The sequence below is a fragment of the Bufo gargarizans genome, chromosome 3, assembly GCF_014858855.1.
Source record: "Bufo gargarizans isolate SCDJY-AF-19 chromosome 3, ASM1485885v1, whole genome shotgun sequence".
Classification (NCBI taxonomy): Eukaryota; Metazoa; Chordata; class Amphibia; order Anura; family Bufonidae; genus Bufo; species Bufo gargarizans.
In genome coordinates, this window is record NC_058082.1 from 503,014,410 (window position 1) to 503,039,008 (window position 24,599).

A 24,599-nucleotide genomic window follows, 5' to 3' on the forward strand; every position below is an offset into this window, starting at 1 on the left:
TTTTGAACCCCTTTTTTACAAAAACTCAGTGACCCTTCATGTCTTTCCTAAATTTTAACTTAATTTTAAGGAGCTGCATGTTTATCAAACTGGATTTTTGGGACGGTCGGTTTTTGCTACACATGGAGCTAATATAATGGTCGCAAATAAAAGATGGATATTCACATGATAAAAAACAACTAAGGCTACTTTCACACTGGCGTTTTGGCTTTCCGTTTGTGAGATCCGTTCAGGGCTCTCACAAGCGGTCCAAAACGGATCAGTTTTGCCCTAATGCATTCGGAATGGAAAAGGATCCGCTCAGAATGCATCATTTTGCGTCCGATCAGTCTCCATTCCGCTCTGGAGGCAGACACAAGACGAAAGTGAGCCAAACGGATCCGTCCTGGCACACAATGTAAGTCAGTTTTCTCTGACACAATCTGGTACAATAGAAAACGGATCCGTCTCCCATTGATTTTTAATGGAGTTCACAATGGATCCGTCTTGGCTATGTTACAGATAATACAAACAGATCCGTGACGGATCCGCCCAAAACACAAGTGTGAAAGTAGCCTTAAATATGACAGAGCAAAGAAAAAAAATAAACTGTTGCATTAAAATCATAAACCTATCCAGAATTACTTCAATATTTGCTGTTGTTCAGTATAACACCGGACACATGTAGTCACCTCAGCTGTAGCTTACTATTTGCACATCTGAGGGGATCCGTTATTTGTTAGCTATTTTAGATCAGGATTCATGTATGTTTGCTTCAATGTGGAATATAGAAGTACATTCATGTGGTCATGTGTGTGATTAAAAAATCATAGGATTATTAAAAACTGTTAATGACTTAAATGGTAACAGTCATGTTTTCATTAAAAAAAAATCTATTTTAGCATACGTTACTGTTGCAGCAGCATTATGCATAAAGCAATCTTTAGTTTCTTCACATACCACTGTTTTCCTTGAGTTTTCCCCCTGTTTTGAATCCTACATTATGAGGATCTTCTCAAGATGGCTCCTCTGACAGTTCTGAGGCCAAAACTGCTTTCCCTCACCTCCCATACACACTTGCTGTAGCCAGCAGCTCCCTGCCAGCCAATCAGATTGGATTACTGAGAGACCCGCCTCCTCACTCCGAAGCCTAATGCAGGCATGCAGAGTGAAGGACCGCCCCTCTGTCTTCTGTTTATACTAAAAGGAAGACAGACAAGCCATAGCAACAGTCTTTTAAAGGGAGCAGTGGAAAGGTACAGGAGACATTAATGAAAGCTGTTATTATAAGGTAATTACAGATCTTTTGACAATCATTGACAGACTAACTCAGGTATACATGCCTAGCTCTAATAAACTAGCAAATAAAAAATAAAAAAAGACAATTACCCTTTAAGCTGCACTAAGGTGCCCATACCGAGTCAGCCGACAGCTCTCTCTGACTTCCTAATATACTATACGTTCAGCTCTGCCAAGCACATCTGTGATTTCAGTAGGGAGATAGGAGAAAGCTGCTGCCAGAACCCTCTGGTGGATTGATAGGTGGCACCTGATAAACCCACCCAGCATATGTGCCTCTGCCACGTGACTGGATCAGATCCACAAACATTATTTCGAGTCTAGTTTTACAGTAGCTAATCCCACAGTAAGGTATCTGACAATGACTGCAAGATATCTGGCAGATTTAAGGCAAGTCCAGACATTAACACACACATTTACCATACAATAGGAACAGGTTAAAATGACATTTTGTGATAATTTACAATCCAGTCAAGTTGGGGGTAAAATTAAGATAGAAAACGTCCTGCCACACGGCTGAGCGCAGCTCTTCAAGTCACGTGATGTTAGGAGGTCTTCCAAACTTTGTTAAGAACTTTAACTACTTCTTCATAGATGACAAAGACGATGGCAACATCCAGACACACCCTGCCCAAACGTGGCACTGTGCCCTTGTAGAACCTAAGGAGGAAGGATTGGACATTAATTATAATCTATCTATATATATCTATATATCTCTGATATGTAGGGTGCTGATAAGCCTCAAAATAGACACCGGCAGAGATAAAACACTATGGAGGACGTGTGAAACAATTACACTGTCAGGGATGCGAGACAATTGGGTAAATAAACATAAAATCTTAGATATACCTAGGATGCAATATTTGGTCTAAAAGCTAGATGGCTACAATGAGGACCTCATGTATCTAGAATTCCTTTGCATTGTTTTTTTCATGCTAGAGTATCCTTACAGGGGTTGTCTCACTTCAGCAAGGGTAATTTATCATATAAAAAAATTTAATACAAGGCACTTACTAATGTATTGTGATTGTCTATATTGCCTCCTTTGCTGGCTGGATTCATTTTTCCATCAGATTATACAGTGCTTGTTTCCAGTAGTTACAATCACTCTGCAATCCAGCAGCAATGGTCGTGCTTGCACACTATAGGAAAAGGCGCCGGCCTCTCTGGTGGCGCGCATAGGCTGGTACTTTTTCCTGCTGGATTACAGGGTGATCATAACCGTGGAAAAATGAGAAGTGTATAATGTGATGGAAAGATAAATCCAGCCAGCAAAGGAGGCAATATGGACAATCACAATAGATTAGTAAGTGCCTTGTATTAAAAGGGTTTTACGGATGACCAATCCTCTAGGGCTAAGCTGCTTCTAGGCCACATAATCGATGAACATGTCGCTGGCCTAGGAAAAGCAGAGAGAAGGCCGCGGCACTCACAGGAGCGCTGGTAACTTCTCAAGCAGCTGATCGGCGGGGGTCCTGGGTGTCACCCCCACCAATCAGATACTGTTGACGTATCCAGACAATTGGTATTCAGGAGGCGGCTGTTCTAGCGATGGAGTCTGCGTTCATGGATCAGCTTTTAATAAAAATTCTTGTAATTGTACTTTGTTATACATCTCATATAATGCATCTATGGAACACACTTTGATGACACCTACTATACAGAAGGGTAAAATTATATTCATATATGGTTAATTATGATTCACTGCCACATTCTATTATGTACTTACTAATCAGGAAAAAGGATGAATTTGTTACTTACGCCAGGGGTCCCTCATTGCGAAGTATTTGGCTTGCACAGTCTAAAGTGTTCTTATATTTGTGAGCCTCCAAACCCTGGTGATCAGAAAAGACCACATAATACATTACATAGGAAGCAAGTGCATGGTCAACACCATCAGCATGTTAACCAGCAGGCTTATCCTCAAAAAGGTATGAACCCTGGGACTCCCGCCTTTGAGCTCTGGTGAGCCCTGTGGGCTCCTTACAGCAGACCAAGCACAGCGCCAAACACTGTATAGTGGCTATCTTTGGTATTGCATCTCAGGCCCATCTTCCTCAAATGGGACTGAGCTGCTCCTAGGTGACGGAGGCTGCAGCACTCACTTTAGTGCCACCGCTTCTTCAAACAGCTGGGGTGCCGGGAGTCAGACCCCACCGATCATAGGCCATCAATATCAAAATCACGGAAAACCACTTTAAGGCTCTGTTCACATTACTGATTTTAGGTTTCTGTCAGGGGTTCAAACTTGCACTCAAACTTATCGGAACAGCAAAAAAAACCTGATTACAAGTCCATAGGATTTCTCAGGATCCGTTCCAAAAGAAGTCACGGCTACATGGTGTATGGTCTACTATACCAAATATATGATATACGGGTTCATAGTCGGCTACATTGTTCAGCAGTGATATCAAGTGTTATAAGTGGAGCTGAAAGGCGTTTATACAGAGCTGCATTGTTTTTCATTAAATTTTTGCTTTAATGGATCGGATACAAAAGACTGGAAGTTCTGCATGATGTCTCACGTTTAAAGTTTTCTCAAATGTGACAATACGTCAAAGAGCTTTTTGGATTCTTCACTGCATAATGAAAAGTTGTGTAATCTTCTAATATGCTTTCTGCATTCATTTCTCATGGTTTCAAGATCTCTGCTCATAAATCATTGAATGGAAAAAGGATGGAAATCTGTCCTGGTCACAAAATGATGACAGAGGTGGTCAGAGAGTGCTCTCCTACCTGCACTGCAACTATTCACATGCTCAGGATCTACCCTAGGAATGCAAGGTAGCTGGCATAGATTTAAGCAAGTCGCACAGCCAGCGCCTTCGTTATGTAGAGGCCGGCGCCTCCTGTGCTGTGGGTCCCGGGCAGTCTTCACTGTACTTCCAGTCTCCTCATGTAAATGTCTTGCATATATGGGATAATGTACACCGCTCCAGGTAATGTGTTCTCAAGCAGCACGTCACTGCTGGGTCTGAAGCCGCTTGGGAACACTGCACCACTGAGTCCAGTCATTGACTGCAGTGGCACATGCAACTCCAACCATGCAGGAAATTTATAGGCAGGCAGGGTAAATTGTCCATAGATCCTACAGGAAAAATTCCTGGTGGGATGATGCCTGGGGGAGGGGGGCACCTGAACTCTCCTCACTGCCGCTGGCCAGGTACATATTGATCAGATGCTCTCTGTGTTTATACTGGAAGCATCAGGAACTTCTCTACCTGGCCAGTGGTGGCAGGCATCCTCCTGATTAATTATATCACAGACCTCAGGACAAAACAGAAAAAGAAAGAAAATAACTGATAGTCTGAAAAGTCCTGCATGTAAAAATAACTGATCTCTGACGGAAGTGACACAAACTGATCATAACTGAAGCTCAACATAACAGATCTGATTTTGAGCTTTATTTTTCGGTTCTTCTGATGGATCAGAACAGAAAGCTAAACGGTGATGTGAACTCAAGATATGATGCTATCCAGTATCCAAAGACGTGCACTGATAAAATTACCTGCATCCTGGTCTTGATGACATCTAGCGGTGTATTACCAAAGACACTGGCAGCCCCAGCAATGGCACCAAACATTCCTGTGACAATTGGATTCATCGTTCTATGAGGATCGTCACCTGAAATCAGAACACTGGTTACTTAATGGACAATAGCAAATAACTGGCGTCTGGGAGCTGCCAACACCGGATGTCCTACAAAGTGGTCTGCTTTACAAGAAGAGTCCCAGAATATCAAGGACTGATCAACAATGGGTTTGTTTCCGTAAAAAAAAATATATATATACAATAGTTCCCAGCTATATTTGGTCTGCTGTTGGAAAATATGACATTTTCTATTGCCAATATCAAGAATCAACCGTATTTCAGAGCTGAAGCATCTTCAGTACTCACAACCACTGCAGTTCACACTATGGAGAAAATAATGGGCTCATGGAAATCCGCACAGAAACGTGCACTTTATTTATTATTGTATAATATTCTTATTTATGTTATTATTTATTTATATACATAAAGAGATTCCATTCCATTGTATTTTTTATTTATTTTGGCACGTGTGATAAGACTATAAATATAAGACTCTGGGAAGTTTTTACTTGAATGCAGTTTATTGCTATACAGTCACTGTTTGTGCAGGGAAGAGTATAAACTGCACTAGTATGCCACATCATACACAAGCCCAAAAGGGGACGAAACTTCGACTGGGTGGAGAGATGTGCTGATGGTAATGGCAAATGTTTTTATCACTCTTGTATAAGAAATGAGTTTTATTCTTCCTTTGGAGAGCAGTCTGCGCCATTTTACCCTGCTCCCTGCAGCTTGATTCTCTGTGGTGGAAACAGCATGGTGGTGATTACTGAAGAGAGCCATGTGCTGTGCACCATCATTTCAAGTTGTTCTTTGGAAGGTCTCTGATTAGCAAAAGGAAAAAGAAGCTGTGCGGACTTGCATGGCCCAGTTTTTCTGCATAGTGTGAACTGCGGCGATTGAAATAGGGTTGATTGCTACAGGTTTTCTTGTTATTGCCTTTACTTTAAGAAGTCCGGACTGCTGCTTTTTAATCCCGTTTCACTCTCCTATGTTCTAGGTGGTGCGGCTGAACCTATATTATTATTTTTTTCAGAAATTCTCAATTGGATCATATTTAAAAGAAAGTCAAATATCAGATATTCTAATATATAAATCGGCTTCTCTCAGCGGAAGCCAAGTGGCCTGTAGTCTGGACACACGAGATACTGCCATTTTCTCTAATAAGATTACAAAGGGGAAGATGCACCATTATGGTCTTAAAGGGGGTTGTCCGATTGATTTTAAAATCTCCCAAAAATTTCATAGAGGGGTTCACCGGGATTAAACTTTTATGTTCCATTAAACATGCCCTGGCCTTACTAACATATCTAATATAGCTGTATTGCCTATTCTGCTCCATTTGCTCACTTTAGGCTACTTTCACACTGGCGTTCGGTGCGGATCCGTCTGGTATCTGCACAGACGGATCCGCACCTATAATGCAAACGCTTGTATCCATTCAGAACGGATCCGTTTGCATTACCATGAACAAAAAAAAACAAAAACTTTTTTTTTGTTTATGGTAATGCAAAGATTTTTATTTTATTTTTTGTTCATGATAATGCAAACGGACCCGTTTTGACTGACACTAAAAGTCAATGGGAGGTGGATCCGTTTTCAATTGCACCATATTGGGTCAGTAAAAACGGATCCGTCCCCATTGACTTACATTGTAAGTCAGGACGGATCCGTTTGGCTCAGGTTCGTCAGTTTCGTTTTGGTGTCCGCCTCCAGAGTGGAATGGAGGCTGAACGAAGGCAAACTGATGCATTCTGAACGGATCCTTATCAACTCAGAATGCATTGGGGCTGAACTGATCCGTTTGGGGCCGCTTGTGAGAGCCTTGAAACGGATCTAACAGGCGGACCCAGAAACGGCAGTGTGAAAGTAGCCTTACAAACCAGTCATGTGACCTTGTGTGTTGTCTTGCGGGCGTCACGTTGATGGGTCACATGCTCCCCCCGAGCTGCACTGCACGTTGAAGTGACATAAGCATTGAGTGGCAGAGAGAGGGGGGGCTGCCTCTATGTTCACGCCCCTCTCCTGTGTCCACAGCCCTGCACTGCCTTTCCCTGCCTCCATCGATGCCCCTTCATGGCCTGCCTCCTCATCACTGACTTGGCCCACTATGTATTAGTGCTCTGTTGGATGCCACTCGACTGAGCTTTGTGTCTCCCTCAGCTGTCGCTTTGTCCATAGCAGGGAGCCTCCCCCTCCACTTCACCATTCACCTAAGAAGCCATGTACTGTTACACATCGTGCTGCTAGTCTGTATAGGAGCGGTGCGGATGGGAATCGGCTGTGCGATGTGACAGTACAGCCCTCCTGGTGCCACTTATACCCTTATACTGCAGCAGACATTGCATAATATTCATGGAGCACCACATTGGAAAGGCCATAAAAACAGGAAGACGATAACCCAAAGCATCTTCAAAAATATGGTTGACTTCCAGAGAAAGGTCCAAATACTGTTGAACTTTTAGACAGACATTCTTTTAGTGACGTATAGGGGGACTGACCTCAAACAGCTGTCTCTTCTTTATAGAGGAGTCTCTGGTTTGGCTGACATCAGGTAATTTGCATACTTTTTCCCATGAAGCACTGCCTGAAAGTAAGTCTCCATACACCTGCCAGGTCGCATCAGCAAGAACCCGTACCCTCCTGATCTATGCCCATTAGGGTGCATTCACATAATGATGTCTGTTTTGCGGACCACAAACTGCAGATCCGCAAAACACCAGCTGTGTACAACCAATATCGTGGTGCGGACCCATGGACTTCAATAGGTCGGGCAATCCGCAAGTTGCGGTAAAATAAAATAATATGTCCTACCTTTTGCGGCAGGCAAGGGCTTCCGATTTGTAGCCCCATGCACATTGGGCATCCACAAAATATGGATGCGGTTCATGTTGCATCCGCATTTTTTGTGTACCCATTTACTTCAATGGGTCCACGATCTGCATTTTGCGGACGAGTATATTACATGTTCTATCTTTTTGCGGAATTGACATACGGATCATTGTGTGCGTTCCGCATCCGTATGTGCTTTCCTTAAAAAAGATAGACTATGTCCACAAAACGCGGACCAAGGACCCTTTGAAAACAATGGGTCTTCAAATAAAATGTGGAAGGAACAACAACTTGCGGACCGCAAAACGGATATGGCATATGCAAGAGGCCTTACACAGATAATCAGAATATGTAACCAGGATACTACTCACCTAAGTACCAGTTACGTAGTGAGGTCATGACATAGAACCGGATTGCCTGGTTGGAGCCCTGCTTTAAAATAGTGGGGGTTAGTCCTTGATATGTCCCACGTAGCCCTGTATGGTATTATAGACACATGGACATTAGTATTCATATCATAGTAACACAGAAAAATAAAAATCCATTGAAGGGATGGGGATAGGGATTTTTTTCCCAGGGATCTGTTTCCACAATTGCTTGGTTTTATAGGGGTTGTCTCTTCTGGACATTCATGCCATAGCAATAGGATATGCCATCCCACCTGTGGGGCCCCAATGTGAATAAAGAGCATGACGCAGATACACAGTATCCTCTCTACTCACGGCTATGGGACTTTCAAAAACAGCTCTGATACTTTCAGAAGTCCCATGCACAGCTTGCTCTTCATTCACAGCAAGACCCCATTCTGGAGACAGGAGCAGATACCAGAGGTAAGGCCTACACCAATTGGATATTTACGGCGTATCCTTTAAATATGCCATAACTCACCTTGCTCTCTGATAATTTCCCGCACTCCATGGACGAAGCCACGGTACCGGGGTGAAGAGGCGGCCTGGTCATGTATGAACTTCACCTGTCATTGTCAAAGAAACAAATGAGGTTAAACAACCATGATTCTAGGATTACTATATAAAGTTCAATGTTCATCCTACTGCTCCAAAACATATAAAGTCAGCTGTGATTTTATGGCGAGTGGTTTTCTGCAAAAGCTGCAGACTTGTTGTGCCACAGATTTCACCTGCTACAAATCCATTGAAAGAGACATTTTTAACAAGTGGTTTTTGGTACAGATTTGCCACAGACTGTATGTATCAAAAGAGGTGAAATCCATGGTGAAGATCCACGACATAGCTGCAGCATTGACTTACGGCCAATAGGTTGTGGATCTTCACCATGGATTTCACCCCTTTCGATGAATACTGTGAAATCCATGGCAAATCTGTACCAAAAACCACAAATATTTTTTAATATGTCACTTTCCATAAATTTGTTGCGGTTGAAATATGTGGCACAAAAATGTTGCAGCTTTTGGAGTCAAAGGCAAAAGGCTATTTGGCTATTCCTAAATTACTATAGAAATGTCTCCTAATAATTGCATCTCCATGTGCCAAACACTCAAAGGGGTATTCCAGGGCTTCAATACAGATGACCTATCTTTAGACTACGCCCTCAATATCAGATTGTGGGGGGTCCAACAACTGGCAACCTCACCAATCAGATGCTAGCAGGAGCCACATCCACCAGAACTAACACCGTGGGGCAGATTTACTAATACTGTCTAAAATTAAGATGGTGTAAACTCAGACAGACAGTCCTAAATTGTGCCACATTTATCACAGTGGATGATGCTGGATGAGAAATTTGGCGCACCTATAAACTGTCTAGTCTAAGTTTACACCAACTATTTGTTGGGTTTAGTTTTATTTAGAAAATGTACAAAATTTTGGTGCATTTAAGCCATACCCTTTTCTGTAAACTGCATCCTCCCCACTTGTCCAGTGAAGCATAAAAGTTTAGAAAAGTGTCTTAAATACTTAATGCAGTAAAGTATAAATCTGCCCCGGTGTACATAGCCGGAAGCAGACAGTGACGTACACTGTGTAGTAGTCATGCCAGCATAAATGCTGCCTGTCGGCTGGTCAACATTTATCCCATAATAGGGACTAGGTGGTGATCTGTTGAATCTGGCAATGCCGGAACAGCCTGCTGGAAACATTCACCGAGATGTGAACAAAGCCTTACTGCAGCTTAGCTCCCGTACACTAAAAAAAACTGAGCTTCCGGCTCCATATACTGTGTTAGTTCCAGTTGCTGTGGCTCCTGCTCCTAGGTGGAAGTACTAATATTGGTGACCCATCCTAAAGATAGGTCATCTATATCAAAAGTTCGGGGAAAAAACCCTTTAAGTCCTTCCCACTTTCATGCATATTTGCATAAGTCTCGTCCACTTGAGGCTTTTTTTCATGGGACAATCCTTAAAAAAAAAAAAAAACGAAATGCTTGAGATGTATGTATGACTTATAGAACTTCCATCCCCTTGTGTAATAAAGCAAAAAGGGTGTGTGACAACGGGAGTAACGTACGCAAGACTATACAGGTCAAGATATACACATAGTTCGATAACGCCAAAATGCATGACTCTGGTTAATAATTACTGTCCCCAATTTCAGTAGGAAGAGCAGCTCTAGAGCACAAAGTACTAAAATACAGTGCACAGCAGGAAGCGGCTCACTATTTGGATGGCACATACCTTAATAGTTTCCATTGGACATACGATCAGAACAGCCTCTGAAACGCCAGCCCCTAAACCACACAGAAAACTGGTCTTTCCATCCAATTTCCCTGAGGAACTCCTTGCATAGTTACTGAGGAACTCGAATGTGCCGAATCTGAAAAGCACACATCACGGAGACAGCACTGCGTTACAACCCATGTGCTCTCCTAGCTATACCATTGATAATGGTCATCTAGAGAAACTGTGTGTAACTTTTTTTTTTTTTATAAATAATAAAATATTAAATATAAAAACGACTTAAAAATATATACAATAAAACCTGATCGATGGGGAGAGCAACACCTAGGCATACATTTCCCATGGAGCATTGCATAGCGGCCATTCAACAAGCGACAGTTCATGTGATGAATGGACGTGCTGGGTTGTCCAGAGTGGCTTTCCACTGTGGCACATGAAGCAGGATCCCAAACAGGGGACCCCTGTGACATGCATGTGCCATGATATGATATACATGGACAGGGCAGGGCAGTTGGGGCGAGACAACCCCTGTAAGATTAGCCCATTGATATATATGTATACTCCTCCCCTTATGTGCCACTGACCCCTTACCTTACGGCGGACTTGGGGATGGATCCGTATAGCAATGAGCTAAGACCTCGATATAACCCTCTGACTCCATGATCCTGTACCGTGAGGGTGACACAGTGCCCTGCGGAGAGAGAAGAGCTCACAGAGAAGTGGTACATGTAACGTAAGGCAGAAGCGTAAAAACTTCTCATGTGAACTGCAAAAAGTGCAAAACTCAGTGGAGCAGTGGGAATTCGGGCAAGTACTTCCAATACACATTCAATAGCCGATTAGGCCCACAGCTCTCTCCAGACTCCTTCCCAACTCTCCCATACACGTACACGGTCGGTTTGGCCAAAAGTGCATATTGGGGGGGGCGGAGTCAGGAGCTTATTAGACTGTCCCCATTAGACTGTTGGCCGAATCCACCATTCTTGGCGAGTTTATTAGAGCTGCCAATGCACTAATGTGGCCAGCCAAAAACTCATGGCAATGGAAACTGGCACATCGATCCCCAATTAAAACTGGAGTAAAGGCCTCCATACACATCAGTGTATTGTCGGTTGAATTTGTCAAGAATAGCAGGTATGACTAAGAGTCTAATGTGTACGGGGAGCTTCCGATTCACCCCCCCAATATATGATGCCGGGGAGAGAAGGATCGGGTTATGCCGCCTTTAATGACCTGATGTTCAAGACTTACTTACTTAAATATTGGAAGTTAAAGCGGATTTTAGCTCAAGTGCTGGTTTTCTTTATTTCACTGTCTTAGTATGACATTAGCGGTGCACTTTCTCGGGTGAAATACAGAAATAAGAACCGGAGGTATAAAAGTCTGAATGTGTCACCATCAAGGAGACAAAGCGTTTAGCACCTCTGATATCCAGCGAGACAGCCTGACAGCACAGCACAGCAGCTTTCCTTGTGAGTGCAATGATGCATGGCCCGGTCAGCCCCGCACATTCTGCAGGAGTGAAGATCTATACGGGGAAGCAGTCACCATGAGACAACTCAGCTGATGTACTAACACATGCTGGTATCTTCTGATGGACCATACATATGATGCAGTTTTTTATAGCTTTATACTAGTATACTTGAATGGATCACTAACATGCACATCTTCCATATACTATATGGACGTGATACAGGAGATTCAGATCGAAATATGTATGTATGCCCCTGGTAGTCTATAGATGAGACTAATGATATCTCTATGACCATAGTAGCATATATATAATATATAAGACTAATGATATCTATATGCCCATAAGTGTGTGTCTATATATATATATATATATATATATATATATATATATATATATATATATATATATACACACACACACACACACACACACACACAGTACAGCCCAAAAGTTTGGACACACCTTCTCATTCAAAGAGATTTCTTTATTTTCATGACTATGAAAATTGTAGATTCACACTGAAGGCATCAAAACTATGACTTAACACATGTGGAATTATATACATAACAGAAAAGTGTGAAACAACTATAAAAAAAATGTCATATTCTAGGTTCTTCAAAGTAGCCACCTTTTGCTTTGATTACTGCTTTGCACACTCTTGGCATTCTCTTGATGAGCTTCAAGAGGTAGTCACCTGAAATGGTTTTCACTTCACAGGTGTGCCCTGTCAGGTTTAATAAGTGGGATTTCTTGCCATATAAATGGGGTTGGGACCATCAGTTGCGTTGTGGAGAAGTCAGGTGGATACACAGCTGATAGTCCTACTGAAAAGACTGTTAGAATTTGTATTATGGCAAGAAAAAAGCAGCCAAGTAAAGAAAAACGAGTGGCCATCATTACTTTAAGAAATTAAGGTCAGTTAGTCCGAAAAATTGGGAAAACTTTGAAAGTGTCCCCAAGTGCAGTCACGAAAACCATCAAGCGCTACAAAGAAACTGGCTCACATGCGGACCGCCCCAGGAAAGGAATACCAAGAGTCACCTCTGCTGCGGAGGATAAGTTTATCTGAGTCACCAGCCTCAGAAATCGCAGGTTAACAGCAGCTCAGATTAGAGACAAGGTCAATGCCACACAGAGTTCTAGCAGCAGACTCATCTCTAGAACAACTTTTAAGAGGAGACTGTGTGAATCAGGCCTTCATGGTAGAATATCTGCTAGGAAACCACTGCTAAGGACAGGCAACAAGCAGAAGAGACTTGTTTGGGCTAAAGAACACAAGGAATGGACATTAGACCAGTGGAAATCTGTGCTTTGGTCTGATGAGTCCAAATTTGAGAACTTTGGTTCCAACCTTCGTGTCTTTGCGCGACGCAAAAAAGGTGAACGGATGGACTCTACATGCCTGTTTTCCCACCGTGAAGCATGGAGGAGGAGGTGTGATGGTGTGGGGGTGCTTTGCTGGTGATACTGTTGGGGATTTATTCAAAATTGAAGGCATACTGAACCAGCATGGCTACCACAGCATCTTGCAGCGGCATGCTATTCCATCCGGTTTGCAGTTTAGTTGGACCATCATTTATTTTTCAACAGGACAATGACCCCAAACACACCTCCAGGCTGTGTAAGGGCTATTTGACCATAAAGGAGAGCACCAGATGACCTGGCCTCCACAGTCACCGGACCTGAACCCAATCGAGATGGTTTGGGGTGAGCTGGACCGCAGAGTGAAGGCAAAAGGGCCAACAAGTGCTAAGCATCTCTGGGAACTCCTTCAAGACTGTTGGAAGACCATTTCAGGTGACTACCTCTTGAAGCTCATCAAGAGAATGCCAAGAGTGTGCAAAGCAGTAATCAAAGCAAAAGGTGGCTACTTTGAGGAACCTAGAATATGACATATTTTCAGTTGTTTCACACTTTTTTGTTATGTATATAATTCCACATGTGTTAATTCATAGTTTTGATGCCTTCAGTGTGAATCTACACTTTTCATAGTCATGAAAATAAAGAAAACTCTTTGAATGAGAAGGTGTGTCCAAACGTTTGGTCTGTACTATCTATCTATATATACACACATACACAGCCTTGAAAAAGTATTCAAACTCCTTGAATTTTTTCACGTTACACCTACAAACTTAAATGTCTTTTATTAGGATTTTATGTGACCATCACAAAGTAGCAAGTATATATATAAACCATGTGCATTCGCTTTCTTACAATGACGGAGCAGGGCACAGTCTTCTTTTCTTTTAAAACACAAATGTCTGCATATAGATTCTCACCTATACCCCGATACCGAGGAGGATTGGCCCGCTCATCCAGTTGAAGTTGGGTCTTGACATATTCTGTCGGGAAGGTGATGCAGATTTCAATGCCTCCTGCGATTCCACCTGTCAGACACAAATCACATTCTGTATCAGTGACATCTTTTCTCATGGTGGGTTTACACGGCCCAAGGAGCAGCCGATTACCGGAAAGGAAGCGTTCTTTCCCAACAAGTTCAGTGGGTGAAGCGCTGCAATTACATTTACAATAACATATATAGATTGCGAAAGAGACAAGCATTTTTTATACCATTTACACCTTTATTTAACAATGTCTTTATGAGGGAAGGGGGTTAACTAATGTGAATTTAAGGATACTATAATCATTACTAAAAAAAATAACCTATATGCTTTTGGGTACAAGAGTAAAAACATACTTTTTTTGGAGCTTTACTCAGTAGTAGTGTGAATATTATGTTTTATTCTGCCAGATTCTTCTCTTGCAAGCTTCACTGAAGTGTTTTCTGCTTTGAGCTGCCTCACAACCCCTCCCCCTGCTCTGAGTGACAGCTGTAGCACCCAACCAGGAAACCACTACAGCTGTTACTTAAAGGGGAGAGGCTGAAAGGCTCAGTGCATAACATAATTTGGCAGAATAAACCTTCATATTCACACTACTTCTGATGAGAAAAGTTCCACAAAACTAATGTATGGATTATTAAGAGGATATGTCATTAAAGGGCTTTTCCGAGATATTTTTACTGATCACCCATCTGGATAAGTTATCAGTAGCTGACTGGTGGGGGGCAGACACCCAGGATCCCTGTCGATCAGATACTTGAGAAGGCACGGGAGCTCGCAGTAGCACCCTGCTTTCCCTAGGCCATGTGATGTCACGTTCATTGGTCACATGGCCTAGGCGCAGCTCAGCCCTATTGAAATAGCCAAGCACTGCTTGGTGAGCAGTAAGAAGGCTGCAGTGCTACTGCCTTCTCAAACAGGTGATCAGCGGGGGTCCTGGGTGTCGGACCCCCACCAGAGGATAGGTCATCCGTAAAATATCTTGGAAAACCCTCTTAACGAGTTGATCAGTGTTGGTTTAATTTCTGGGACTTACTCTAATACCAAGAAAGAGGATCCTAGATGCCTAGGAGTTAGGGCTCATGCACACGAACGTATTTTCTTTCCACTTCTGTTCCGTTTTTTTTGCAGACCATATGCGGAACCATTGACTTCAATGGATCTGCAAAAACACCGGAAGGCACTCTGTCTGCATTCAGCTTCCTTATTTCCGTTCAGCAAAAAAGTAGTGCAGGTCCTATTATTGTCCGCAAATCACGGTCCGAGGCCCCATTCAAGTCAATAGATCCACAAAAAATACGGAACACATCCGTATATGTCATCCGTATTTTGCAGATCCATACTGTATAAATGCTATGCCCAGCCCATATTGCTCATGTGTTTGGTGATTAATATGTTACTGTTTCCGATCCGCCAAAAAACGGATCGCATACGGAAACCAAACGGATGTGTTTTGTGGAATAACGGAACAGAAGAGGACTTAAATCAAAGGAAAAAAAACCTCGGATACGGAACAGATCCGCGAAAAACGGACCGCAAAACAACAACGGTCGTGTGCATGACCCCTTAGGAGAACATTGCATGTACTGACATTTTGTACAGCTCTGAAACTGGCAGCACTCATCACGCTGTGCATAATTTCTGTGCAAATCCCCCCCTTCCCCCGATACAATACTTTGAATAGGCGATACATATTTTTAGTGGAATACTTTTTTTAATTTGCTTCCTAGAAGACGACACATGATGGGACAGGAACCAGTGCGAGCCCCAGTAGAGAGGTGGACTATACTGCAGTCAAGGACACTGCAGGAAAACCAGTATAAATTACCCATATCCAATTTCCTAATGGAATCTATAATGAACTGAATTTAATCTTACACGATCGTACATCTAGAAGCAGCACAATAATCAATGACAGGCGAAGCTGGAAACCTAAATTGATACCCAGTCAATATCGTCTAAGTGACTTCATTCTAATGAACACGATTTTGTCCCAGAAAATAAAAAAAATTGTTTTTCACATCTCTCAAGGCTGATGTCTTCAGCATTAGGCCTCATGCACACGACCGGTGTGTTTTGCAGTCCGCAAATTGCGGATCTGCAAAACACGGATGGTGTCCGTGTGCGTTCTGCAATTTGTGGAACGGTGCAGACAGCCATTAATATAACTGCCTATTCTTGTCCGCAAAACAGACAAGAATAGGACAGGTTATATTTTTTTTGCGGACCACGGAACGGAGCAACGGATGTGGGCAGCACACGGAGTGCTGTCCGCATCTTTTGCAGTCCAACTGAAGTGAATAGGTCCGCATCCAAGCCGCAAAAACTGCAGCTCTGATGCGGACCAGAACAACGGTCGTGTGCATGAGGCCTCAAGGCAGCAGAGAGAATCTGACCAGATACGGCAGCCGATATTTATTTACAGTAAGAACTAAAACAGCATTTGTTATGGCGGCCTGCCAGCACAGCGCAGGCGGGAAGTGAATTATGGAAGGATCACGCAGAGCGCTCGTTATCCATGAAATAAAATGACAACCTTCAGATAGACAGAAAAAAAAAAATGATGGAAACGGGACGAAACCCAGAAGTATGACGGATTAGCCGGCAATATTTCCATCAATCATTTCCTGCCGTGTCTGTACAGCTCTGGCTTCTGAGGCACATGTCACAGTCTCATTTTATCTTTCTATCCTTTTATTTAAAGAGGTTTTCCAGAATTTTTTATTTTTTTTCCCCTTCCTGTGAAATCACATACCTGTACATTGCTGGAAGGGTCCCCTTCCTGCAGTCTGACATATATGTACTGTATATGTGGGGCACAAAATACAATGGGGATCATTTATCAAAGCATTGATATCCCCTGCCCCGCCGGAAGGATGAGCTGCATTACCTGCATTCTCCTCTGAAACATGTAGCTTTGGGGCTCATGCACACAAACCGTTTTTTTCCCAGTGTCTGTTCAATTTTTTTTTGCACCCATATGCGGAACCATTATCTTCAATGGGGCCGCAAAAAAACAGAAGGGACTCCGTGTGCATTCCATGACCGTATGTTCGCATGGCCGTTCCACAAAAAAATAATTCTTATTGTCCACATTACGGACAAGGATAGGACTGTTCTACACTGAACAAAAATATAAACGCAACACTTTCGGTTTTGCTCCCATTTTGCATGAGCTGAACTCAAAGATCTGAAACATTTTCTACATACACAAAAGACCGAGATAATTTGCCGAGATAATCCATCCCACCTCACAGGTGTGGCGTATCAAGGTGCTGATTATACAGCAGGAATATTGCACAGGTGTGCCTTAGACTGCCCACAATAAAAGACCACTCTGAAATGTGCACAGTTTTGCTTTGCTGGGAAGGGGGGGTTTAGAAAACCAGTCATTTTCTGGTGTGGCCACCATTTGCCTCACATCTCCGTCGCATAGAGTTGATCAGGTTGTTGACTGTGGCCTGTGGAATGTTGGTCCACTCCTCTTCAATAGCTGTGTGAAGTTGCAGAATATTGGCAGGAACTAGAACACGCTGTCATATACGCCGATCCAGAGCATCCCAACCATCCTCAATGGGTGACATGTCTGGTAAGTATGCTGCAGCAACGTTGAAATCAGCAAACCGCTCACCCACACGACGCGACACACACGCTGCCTGCCATCTGCCCTGAACAGTGAAAAACGGGACTCATCCGTGAACAAAACGCCTCTCCAATGTGCCAGACGCCATCGAATGTGAGCATTTGCCCACTCAAGTCTGTTACGACAACGAACTGCAGTCAGGTTCAGACCCCGATGAGGATGACGAGCATGCAGATGAGCTTCCGCGAGACGGTTTCTGATAATTTGTGCAGAAATTCTTTGGTTATGCAAACCGATTGTTGCTGCAGCTGTCCGGGTGGCTGGTCTCAGATGATCATGGAGGTGAATATGCTGGATGTGGAGGTGCTGGGCTGGTGTTGTTACACCTGTTCTGCGGTTGTGAGGCCGGTTGGATGTAATGCCTAATTCTCTGAAACGCCTTTGGAGACGGCTTATGGTAGAAAAATGAACATTCATTGCACAGGCAACAGCTCTGGTAGACATTCCTGCAGTCAGCATGCCAATTGCACTCTCTCTCAAGTGTTACAACATCTGTGGCATTGTGCTGTGTGATCAAACTGCACATTTCAGAGTGGACTTTTATCGTGGGCAGTCTAAGGCACACCTGTGCAATATTCCTGCTGATATGCCACACCTGTGAGGTGGGATGGATTATCTCGGCAAAGGAGAAGTGCTCACTAACACAGATTTAGGCTCCATTCACACGTCCGCATCCGTTCCGCAATTTTGCGGAACGGGTGCGGACCCATTCATTCTCTAAGGGGACGGAATGGATGCGGACAGCACACAGTGTGCTGTCCGCATCCGCATTTGCGGAGCGGGGCCCCGATCTTCGGGTCCGCAGCTCCGCAAAAGATAGAACATATCCTATTCTTGTCCGCAGCTGCGGACAAGAATAGCTATTTCAATAGGGGTGCCGGGCGGGTGTGTTGCGGATCCGCAACACACCACGGACGTGTGAATGGAGCCTTAGACAGATTTGTGAACAATATTTGAGAGTAATGGGTCTTTTGTTTATGTAGAAAATGTTTCAGATATTTGAGTTCAGCTCATGCAAAATGGGAGCAAAACCGAAAGTGCAGCATTTATATTTTTGTTCAGTGTATAAAGGTCCGGCCATTCCCTTCCACAAAATGCGGAATGCACACGGTCAAAGGGGTTCTCCGGACTTTTAATATTGATGACCTATCCTCAGGACAGGTCATCAATATCAGATCGGGGGGGGGGGGTTTGATACAGCTGATTGGCGGGGGTGCTGGGTATGTGGAGACGGCACACAGTGCGCATGTACAGTCTCTCTTCCTGCTGTTGCTGCTTTGTCATAGATCCCAGCAGTGAGCAGAAAGATGGGAGATGCCATTTGCGCACTGTGCGCGCCGTCTCCTAGTACAGCCGATTGCCGGGGGTGCTGGGTGTCAGACCCCCGCCGATCTGATATTGATGACCTATCCTGAGGATAGGTCATCAATAGTGTTGAGCGAACTTCCGTTTCCAAGTTCGGCATACAAGGTTCGGGTTATCTAAGAACTCCTTTATGGATTCCACTACCACGGACCATAACTTATGGGCCATGGTAGCAGAAGCCATAACAGAATTCTTAGATAACCCGAACCTTGTACACCAAACTTGAAAACAGAAGTCATCAATATTAAAAGCCTGGACAACCCCTTTAATAAAGATACATTAACTGATCACCAGGCCTGGAACCGCGTTACTCCACTTAGCTACCCCGAATCGCAAACTGTTGTTACGTGCCTATTTTACACCAGTTGCTGGAATAGGTGGTCATACTAAAAGACTGCTTATCATTTAACCCCCTAATAGTACTAAAACAAAATAAGCTAAATTTACCATTGTGAAAAAGTGCAACAAAATAAAAACTATATAGCGTACAATAAACCTTTAAAAATAAATAAATACATGAATTATTAAAGAGCACCTGTCAGCTGGATCAACCCTATTAAATCAGGCATGCTGCCTGGTAGCATTAGTCCTGCTGATTACCAATACCCATCCTGTTTGATACCATGTGTGGAGCAGCTGAGGTGCGCTGAGGGGATAGAGAGTTAGGCTAGGTCTACACGACGACATTTGTCGCGCGACATTTTGTTGCACCAATGTCGCGCGACAATTTTTATAATGGCAGTCTATGGTGTCGCACTGCAACATGCGACATGCTGCGACTGCGACGCGACAGTCGCAGAAAATCCATTCAAGATGGATTTTTCTGCGACTGTCGCGTCGCAGTCGCAACATGTCGCATGTTGCAGTGCGACACCATAGACTGCCATTATAAAAATTGTCACGCGACATTAGTGCAACAAAATGTCGCGCGACAACTGTTGCGCCCTATCTGTCGCTCAACTTTTTGTCGCGCGACAAATGTCGTCGTGTAGACCTAGCCTTAGAGTCTAGATACTGACTGGGCCAGGGGTGATCAGCTGATCTTTCTGGAGGCCACATTCTGAAACAGGTTGCCACTTTGAGTACAAAACTGGCTCAGTTCTCAATAAGTTTAAAAACTCATTTGAAAAAATACCTGTGTGAAAAATGAACTCTAGGGCTTTATTTTTTGCAGTATGTTTGAATGGTGGATCGGCTCGCAAAAACAGATGGGTCAGTTCAGGAAAGTGACCCTGCATTTTGCTCAGGGTTTTATCTTTCACGAGTTTATGGTGCGCTCAGACGGGGCAGCATAAAACTGGTGCCCCGTCTGGGAGAAAGGTAATTCCCACTGAGCTATGAACTTGCAACCCCACAACCAGGCAGGCAAGAAAAAGTCAGTCTGAAAATAAAGGACACAGAGAAAATAGGCTGCGCCCTCTGCACTTTTGGACACAGCAGTTGCAGAGAGAGCTGAGCCTCTAGGTGTAATGGTAACGCCCCCGTTGCTCCTAGAGGCTCATTTGCATATATTAAAACATCATTTTTCTCAGCAATGCGGGCACATATGAACATGGGACCAACACAGATACCTTCAGCTGCCAAGCGCACATGTAACAGGTCAGCTGGTGTCATAGGTGCAAATCTGCTGCCAGTCCTACGCCAACGCTCTAATCCCACTGGGCCTGTACAGATGGCGTCGCATTCATCGGTCCTGTAACTCCTACAGTCAATCCCTGACCTCAACAGTCACGTGTGTATAAACAGCATGACACTGCTGAGGCCACTGTGCGGCTACAGCAGTCATGGGAACAGTGAACGATTGGGACGGTGCACTCTAGGCGTGGGACATTTTACAGGTAAGGTTTGTCTCTTTTTAACACTGCCCCGGCCAAATTTGGTCTTTTATTGGCCATAACATCGGTCCTCTCAATGGTCTGCTATCTGAGCCTCCTGACTGGAAGGCAAGTCAGACCACCGGATTGCCGTCCGGCTGATCTGCATAGACCAGCGCACTGGCGGTTAGCAGAGGAGCTCAGTGAAGAAAGTACTTTACTGCCCATAACTACAGTCTCTAAATGTGGATTTGGAGGACTTGTAGCAGTGCACAGTCAGAATACATAAAGCTTCTGGAGCTGGAGGCTCTTCTGCAGACTTCAGGTATTGGGATTACCATTATTTTACGTTTCAGCCAATGTATTCATACCAGTTTTTCTGTGCTATACACTTACATTATTACTATTCTTTAGCATTCATTTTTGGCTTCCAGTTTGCCTGTAAACAGTGCGTCTGTCCATGATTTTTGGGTAAAGGGTCCAGAAGAAGAAAAAATAAATAAAACAAACACACACACACACAGGTTGCCAGCCCCATTTATAATATTTTTCATTACGTAAGACTTTCCACAAGCTCCTGAAACAAGCAGGCGTGTAAAAACTTGGCAGACAACAGTTGTCAAGTTCCCACTAATCCCCTCTATTTCGGGTAGGAACCTAATGGAGGAGGGGTAGGTTACCACAGAGCAGCGGGGAAGATTCTAGCTGCAGTATGTTGACCGGTCCTAGAGACTGATCTGATCTGAGGGCTGAAAAAAACTAAAAGGCCCCTAGGAATATACAGGACCCCCCACCCTACAATATCTGGGTTGCAATAAGACAGACCAGGTCAGGGAAGGGTAACACGGGAAGGACTGTTTTTACGTTGTGTTTTTTTAACTTGAGTCTTTAACTTTCCACTATAGAACCAACTAGGACTGCGCAATAAATCTAACTAATTCAATTAATTCGCCCTTTTGTTGCCTGGCAATGCCGTTTTAAAAATAAAAAAAAATCTATATAATTTTTTTTTCCCCACTGAGCATCACAGTCACATGGGGAATGTACGGCTATTTTCCCACTTGCTTTGTTGTTTTCGGACATGCCAAACTGTGTACATGACTGTGCGGCACCTGAGGGGTTAATTGTGCGGATCACAGCCCCCTGTAAGAGATCGGGTGCTGCCAGGCAGCAGGGGGCAGTCATGTACACAGTTTGTAGTATATTCTAACTTGAAGCGTCCCCATCACTATGAGAACGCCTCTGTGTTAGAATATACTGCTGGATCTGAGTTTCACGATCTAACTCAAATCCGATGGTATATACTAACAGAGGCGTTCCCATGGTGATGGGGATGCTTCAAGTTAAAATATACCATCGGATTGGAGAAAACTCCGATCCGATGGTATAATAGGGACTCCTGATTTTACATTGAAAGTCAATGGGGGAAGGATCTGTTTGCAATTGCACCATATTGTGTCTACGTCAAACGGATCCGTCCCCATTGACTTGCATTGTAAGCCAGGACGGATCCGTTTGGCTCCGCACGGCCAGGCGGACACCAAAACAACTTTTTCCTTCATGTCCGTAGATTCTCCAAACATCAAGGAAGACCCACGGAAGAAAAAACGGACACGGACAACGTCCGTGTGCATGAGGCCTAAGGGTGGGTGGTAAAATGTATCACAGGTTTGCAACAAAATCCACTGCGTGAAAATACCCAACAGAAATTGAGGTGCAAATTTAAAATTCCGCTCTGTATGGAAAACTGTTCAAATCTGAACCAAATGGGTGGTCCTGTAATCTGTGCGCAAACCCACAGAAAGAATAAAAATCTGCGCCAATTCTGCTACATGTGCACTTACCCTAAGATTTGAAGGCGGTTGCACCACCCCAAACCAGCCTGCGCCTCTTTATAACTTTGGCAGATCCACCTCCAGCGATGGGGCTTTATTAAGACCGGCATCTAAAATGTGATTCTACATAAATGACTCCCTTATTCCCTATCCCTAGAGGTCAGACCTCTTGCTGTTCATGAAAATAGGGGGCACCAGTGTTCCTATGTTTGACATACGCGGCGATCAGGCATGTCTACTGCCACTCTGCTCAACTCTTTGGGACTGCAGGAGACGGGGGATATGTGTTTGTCCTGGGAAACCCAATTAGGGGGCGTTCACATCTCAGTTTTATTTTCTGTTCTTCTGATCCGCCAGAAGAAAAAAAAACATCCGTGTCCGACGTCAGTGTTGCATCAGTTTTTGTGCATCCATTTTAACAGTGACTATCCTTGTCCGAAAAAACAGACAATAGGCCATGTTCTATCTTTTTTGCTGGTCTGTGGAACAGAAATACGGATGCAGACAGCACATGACGTACTGTCCGTTTTTTTTGTTTGTTTTTTGCGGACCCATATAAATTGATGGGTCCGTGTGCGATCTGCAAAAAATGTGGATCAGATGCGGACCAAGAATACGGTCATGTGAATGGAGCCTAATGCATCCAGTTGAGCCATTTCCAACTGAGTACTTTTCCCCAGGATCTGTTTTATTAAAGGATCTGGTTTTATTTTCGGTTCTTCTGATGGATCAAAAGAACGGAAAATTAAACAGAGACGTGAACTCCACCTAGGTGTACAGCCCAACTGCAATGCCCACTTACCTGTGGAAGCCAATTACCACATGATTGTACCACAAAACTGTGCAGCAATGCAAAATGAAAGGTGGAATCGGATTGGTTGCTATGGGCAACTAAGCCAGTTCTACTTTACACCAGTTTAATACATTTCAGATGCACGCATGCTGTGATACCGCAGTCACTATAAGGAAATAGGCCTGATGAAAACCAGTTCAGCTTTGTAATTATCTTTTCTTTTTAATGCCTCATTCACATGTCCGTGAATTACAGACGTGTGCCGTACGTGTTCTCCACCGACAGCATACGTACCTATTCATTGTAATGTGTACTCACACAGTGTTTTAGCACGGTCCGTGGGTCCATGGATTTAGCACAGAAGCATGTTCTATTTTGTCCATGTACCCGGATTCATCACGCCCATTGAAGTCTATGGGTCCGTGAAAAACACGGATGTTATCAGTGTTTCACGGACCATTAGAAAGAGACGCTATCAAAATTAATTTCCAGCTGTACAGCGTCTATGAAACACGGACCAAACATGGATCTTCACGGATAAATCACCGATCATCTTATCACGGGTTTCATCACAGACACGGCCGTGTGAATGAGGCATGAGGTTTTTGCATACGTTTTGTTTCATCTGCGAAAATAACAGCCAACAACCTGAGTGCAGGAGTGCCCAGATACTTGGTATTGTCCCAAGAAAAATAGTCTACATTTTTCAAACCAGCACCTGGATCCGAATACTTTTGTATTTGCGCATGATTAAAAATTTTGCATAACCACAGAATTACTCAATAAAATGTATCTGTATAGCACCACCTGCTGTTTGTTTTTATCTTATTTCTTTGTCCTGCTCACTGAGAAGGCCGCACATGCTCATAGGACTTGATCATTTGAGCTGATGTTTGATGGCCAAGTTGGGCTTTTAATGTGGTCAGTCTGATTGGCCAATTTATTGCAGGCAGGCTTGGAGTGGCCCATTAGGGGAGCA

General features: G+C 43.6%; 1 protein-coding gene across 1 annotated transcript in view; it reads right to left on the bottom strand.

Moving 5' to 3' along the window:
* Positions 1 to 1,240: 1,240 nt before the first annotated feature.
* Positions 1,241 to 24,599, bottom strand: part of LOC122932554 (tricarboxylate transport protein, mitochondrial-like) — a 39,957-nt gene continuing 16,598 nt past the window's right edge. The window contains exons 2-9 of the mRNA XM_044287039.1: positions 14,108 to 14,215; positions 10,946 to 11,045; positions 10,352 to 10,490; positions 8,590 to 8,674; positions 8,073 to 8,177; positions 4,787 to 4,902; positions 3,040 to 3,113; positions 1,241 to 1,938 (exon numbers count right to left, since the gene is read on the bottom strand). Coding sequence (XP_044142974.1) covers positions 1,824 to 1,938; positions 3,040 to 3,113; positions 4,787 to 4,902; positions 8,073 to 8,177; positions 8,590 to 8,674; positions 10,352 to 10,490; positions 10,946 to 11,045; positions 14,108 to 14,215 — 842 coding nt within the window. The 3' untranslated portion in view covers positions 1,241 to 1,823. The remainder of the gene's footprint in view (positions 1,939 to 3,039; positions 3,114 to 4,786; positions 4,903 to 8,072; positions 8,178 to 8,589; positions 8,675 to 10,351; positions 10,491 to 10,945; positions 11,046 to 14,107; positions 14,216 to 24,599) is intronic.